Here is a 4,320-nt window from a genome sequence, read left to right on the forward strand (position 1 = left end):
CGAGGGAGAGCCGGGATACTCAAGGAAGGCGGTACACTCATTGCAAATGCTTTATGCTGGGAGATGGAATGAAAGGAATGCTCGAGTTTTCCATAACAAGGCATCGTTACCCACTCGCGTAGTGGCATCTGGCATGGGCTAGATTTCTGGGCAACATTCACCAGGAGAGTGCTTCGCTGTTGGACCTGTCCTGTAATCGTTAAAAAACATTGTTCTTCTTCTTATTATTATTTAATGGGATGAGCCAAAAAAATTGCCTCCGTTTAAAACAAAACTTGTGCAATGTAAACACACCGGAACCAACGGTGCTGTCACTGACCTTTACAAATTGCGTTCGGTTTCCGAGTATTAGTCAAAGCGCACTAGGACTACGCCCAGCGTTATCCCCATCGTCGCAGCTGGGGCTCTATAAATACCCACCCTCCTGCCAGATTGTAAAAGGTCGTGAAACAGAGCAAGCAAGAACAAGAGCAAGAATATATCCATCCATACAGCAGCTCAGCCAGCATAGCTTCCTTTCCTTTCTCCCTGAGGTCCTTCCGTTGCGTTCCAGAAACCAGAAACTTGCAAGCATGGGCAGATCTGCTGGAGCTCCTCAGGTCCTCCCGGCGCACCAGAAAGACGAGGACCTGTTCGAGACCTCCTCCTTCTCCTGCGACTCCGACGACGAGGCCCGGTTTTCAGACGGCGAGGACCAGTTTGTGCCGGCTTCCACGCCGCGGAGACTGAATCCCGATGGCGTCTACGATCTGTCGTCCATGAAGGCTGATCTCTCTGCCAAGTAAGTCTCCGAGGAACTTACTAGCCTCCTTGATAAGTTGATCAACATATATATGTATGTATGTGCAGCTGCCAGCAGCAAAAGGGAGGTTTCCTGACCGTGTTCTTCTTCTCTTTGCAGGAAAGGAGGGTTGTCCAAGTACTACGACGGAAAGTCCCAGTCGTTCGCGTGCATGTCCGAGGTGAGGTGCCTGGAGGATCTGCCCAAGAAGAGCCCCTGCAAGAAGATCAATTCATGCAAGAGCTACGTGGATCTGGACGGGAACCAGACAGTTTGCCCCGTACCTGCTCCCAACACCAGCAGCAAGGGAATCGCCAAGCAGAGCTCCGTGAGCTCCTGCGCGAATCTGATGATGGCGCGGACCAGCAGCGCCAACGTGCTCTACAGGCCTCCCGCGATCCCTGTCAACAAGAGCGCGTGCCATCAGTAGGGCTCGCAGCTGAAAAAAATGTCTGTCCAGGGCTGGCTTCGCTTCTCTTCTTTGTTCCTTGATGAGGATTTTTCTTGGCGGGCGTATTAGCCTGTCAAATGTACTAAGAGGCTTTTGCTTCTCTGCTGTTTGGGAAGACATATTGTTCAGGAGGACATTGATTGATTCATCAGTGTGTAAATAGAGACCGGTTGTATACCAAACATTTTCTTTCGATTAACAAAGATTATATAAGGTCTGAATTCTGAGCCACGGTACATGGTCTTTGATCATCCTGGTTATTTCTCAACATAACAAGGAGTACAAAGTAGCATGGCCAAAACAGAGAGCGGTCCTTTGGGTTATCAGAGATGGAAGAATGTTTTACTCCCTCCGATCCAGTACTAAAGTTGTACTAAGTGAGCAACAAGTAATACGGATCATATGGAGTACAACTACAAATATTTCCCAGTGGAAAAAAGAATGGCGTGCTTCACTGATTGCCAACCAAAAAATAGCTCTGCCTGATGCTTCAAGTGTTAAAACTCTTGGCGGGTGCTGTGACCACAACCCTGAATTATCTTGGTGATAGATGTTTGAACAAAACTTGTTATTTGGCAACAACACTGTGGGAAGACAATCCTGTCCCAGTGCGCCTTAGTAGTGTCAGCGGCTGTTAGAAAGCGTAGTCATAGATGGCCTGTGCAACTCCATCTTCGTCGTTGGTGGCGCCGATCACGTTTGCAACTGCTTTGGTCTTCTCAGCGCCGTTTGCCAAAGCGACACCCAGTGATGCTACCTCTAGCATTTCTATGTCATTTTCTCCATCTCCAATTGCCATTACCTTGCAGAAAAAGGTTACAAAGTTAGAAATAATGCAAGCCCAGGTAGTATTGGTAGCCAAACAAAATTTCGAGGATTCAACGGAAGCTTAGGGGGAGTGTTATATATTCAAAATGTGATTAGAAAAGGGAAATAATGATCAAAATTAGATTTGTAACTGAAGAAACTGAGAGAAGAAAATGCAGCAACATGTGGCTTGCACCATGGAAGATGTAGTGGGGAACTAGACAACTTATACCTCATCCGGGCTGATACAAAGATGGTCCAGCAAAATCTTCACCCCGGTGCCCTTCGAAGTTGCAGGTGGTACAAGCTCAAGCATATCAGGCTGTGCCTGGAGAACGCCAGCCCTTTCTTTTATCGCCTTTGTCCAGTATGGCCTCAATGTAGAAGAAACTCCCTCAGAAGTTCCAATGAACACTAGTTTCTGGACATGAAAATTATAGCATAGTCAAGCTATAACAGATCTTTAACATTCTCAAACTGCTAAATCTTTTCTTCTTCAAAAGATCCAGATAGTTTTATAAACTGATGAGCATGTGCTCCCTAGAGCCAAAATGGATTTTTGATGACTATGTCCATATATAAATGCCAGATGCAATAAAAGAACAGCAGCTTATTTGTTCCACCGATAGAAAGTGTGAGTGTGCTAAATAAATAGTTGATCTTTGACGAACTATTAAATCTTTGGCCGGCCGGCCACATGGACTTATTCATATTATACAAATATTTATCAGGATGTGATGAAGAAAAAGTCATTAATCTTTATGCTGTAAGGTTTCAAGTGAAGGAACTAGTAAGATAATTCATACAGAACTGATCTCAGACTTGTAATTGACACCAAAGATAGTTTTTAAAATAAGCACAGCACCTGTATCTCAGCTGTTCCTAAAAGCTGGTCAATAGATGACACTATTTCAGCCTGCAAGATGAATCCCATGTAAACCAATAGGTATAGAAACATTTGGGATTCACAAAGAACGGATTATTAAAATCCCATCATACCTTAGGTTCATGGTATACTTCATGGAGAGAATCAACCAATGGGTCCTTAAACATAGAAAAACACCGATCCTGGCTAAATGCTACTAATGGTACCTTGTGCTCCAAAGAATATAAGAATGCCTGCATGCAGCATCCCAATAAAAATGTCACTAATGCTGCAGATGTAGAAGCATTTGCTGGGGAGATAATTATCAGATGGGATGGATGATCTCCAATTGTAGTAAAACACAAGTTGTTGCTTACCTCTCGGCATACTTCTTGGTTCAATGTATTTCTATAAATTTCTCTCCCTTCCAAACCATAAACCAACAGCCCCTACAATTACAGATTTAACTTCATGAAAATGGTGACAACACTCATGGGAATAATCAATTTTGCTCTTATTTACAGATGAGAACAATGGTTTATATTTTTCAAACACTATACTACAATAGAGCAATCATAACTCGTTTTAAAATAAATAAATCATAACTTGCTTTAATATACAGCATTTGAGGTAGAGCATCAAGTTTAGACTAGCATATTACAGAAGTGAGTACAAGCACAGAACATGGTCACATCAAATGATGCCATCAGCTTTTTATGGTCATATTTGTGCAAGCTTCTAATAAACATGTTTTGAACAGGCCAGCAACAGGGGTATCGACAGCATACTTCCTATTCCAGGAACACATGCATAGCAAGTTTTTGAATGCAGGAAGGTAAGAATGGTTGGCCTATTCTGAACCAAATTCGACATGGTAACTCGATACATGAGCCAAAAAGGCACTCCCTCTGTAAAGAAATATAAGATCGTTTAGATCACTATTCTACAGAGGAAGTAATTTACAACAAAGGGTACTTTCCTCTTTGCTGGCTGGTTATGTCACTCTAATAAATATTAGATGGGTATTTTTACTTGACTAACAAACCCTTAAGAATACATATCATCCAAAATAATGACCACTGTGCAAGGGTCTAGCCAGAATCTGGCGGCTTTGAGAGGTTCGTGGATCTCGAAATTTCACAGCCCTCAAATGTGGGATTTGAGTAACTCTCATGACGTCAAATCAACTATAGTACCTTTTTTTTTATTGAAGGCATAAGTTTTAATTGCCACCACTGATCTAGACCTATTATAATAAACTAATAGCAGAAAATGTTTTTAGAAATCAAGAAACTTCAAGTATGCTTTATTCCAACCAGATTTGGTTAGGGTGTCAATTTGGTTATGATTATGTGCAGAATGCATTCTACAGAACAAACATGAGAACATACAAATATGCACCTCCATTGGCATCCT

At 42.5% G+C, this 4,320-nt stretch overlaps 2 protein-coding genes across 2 annotated transcripts in view; one reads left to right on the forward strand and one right to left on the reverse strand.

Moving 5' to 3' along the window:
- Positions 1-425: 425 nt before the first annotated feature.
- Positions 426-1,453, forward strand: LOC123079077 (uncharacterized). Its single transcript, XM_044501749.1, has 2 exons — positions 426-781; positions 902-1,453. The coding sequence occupies exons 1-2, from the start codon at positions 573-575 to the stop codon at positions 1,209-1,211; spliced, it is 519 nt and encodes a 172-aa protein (XP_044357684.1). The 5' UTR covers positions 426-572; the 3' UTR covers positions 1,212-1,453.
- Positions 1,454-1,470: 17 nt separating this feature from the next.
- The window catches only part of LOC123079075 (endoribonuclease YBEY, chloroplastic), a 6,459-nt gene continuing 3,609 nt past the window's right edge, over positions 1,471-4,320 (reverse strand). The window contains exons 8-12 of the mRNA XM_044501748.1: positions 3,282-3,353; positions 3,039-3,158; positions 2,905-2,955; positions 2,272-2,460; positions 1,471-2,034 (exon numbers count right to left, since the gene is read on the reverse strand). Of these exons, the coding sequence (XP_044357683.1) occupies positions 1,867-2,034; positions 2,272-2,460; positions 2,905-2,955; positions 3,039-3,158; positions 3,282-3,353 (600 nt within the window). The 3' untranslated portion in view covers positions 1,471-1,866. The remainder of the gene's footprint in view (positions 2,035-2,271; positions 2,461-2,904; positions 2,956-3,038; positions 3,159-3,281; positions 3,354-4,320) is intronic.

The sequence above is a fragment of the Triticum aestivum genome, chromosome 3D (assembly GCF_018294505.1).
Source record: "Triticum aestivum cultivar Chinese Spring chromosome 3D, IWGSC CS RefSeq v2.1, whole genome shotgun sequence".
Classification (NCBI taxonomy): Eukaryota; Viridiplantae; Streptophyta; class Magnoliopsida; order Poales; family Poaceae; genus Triticum; species Triticum aestivum.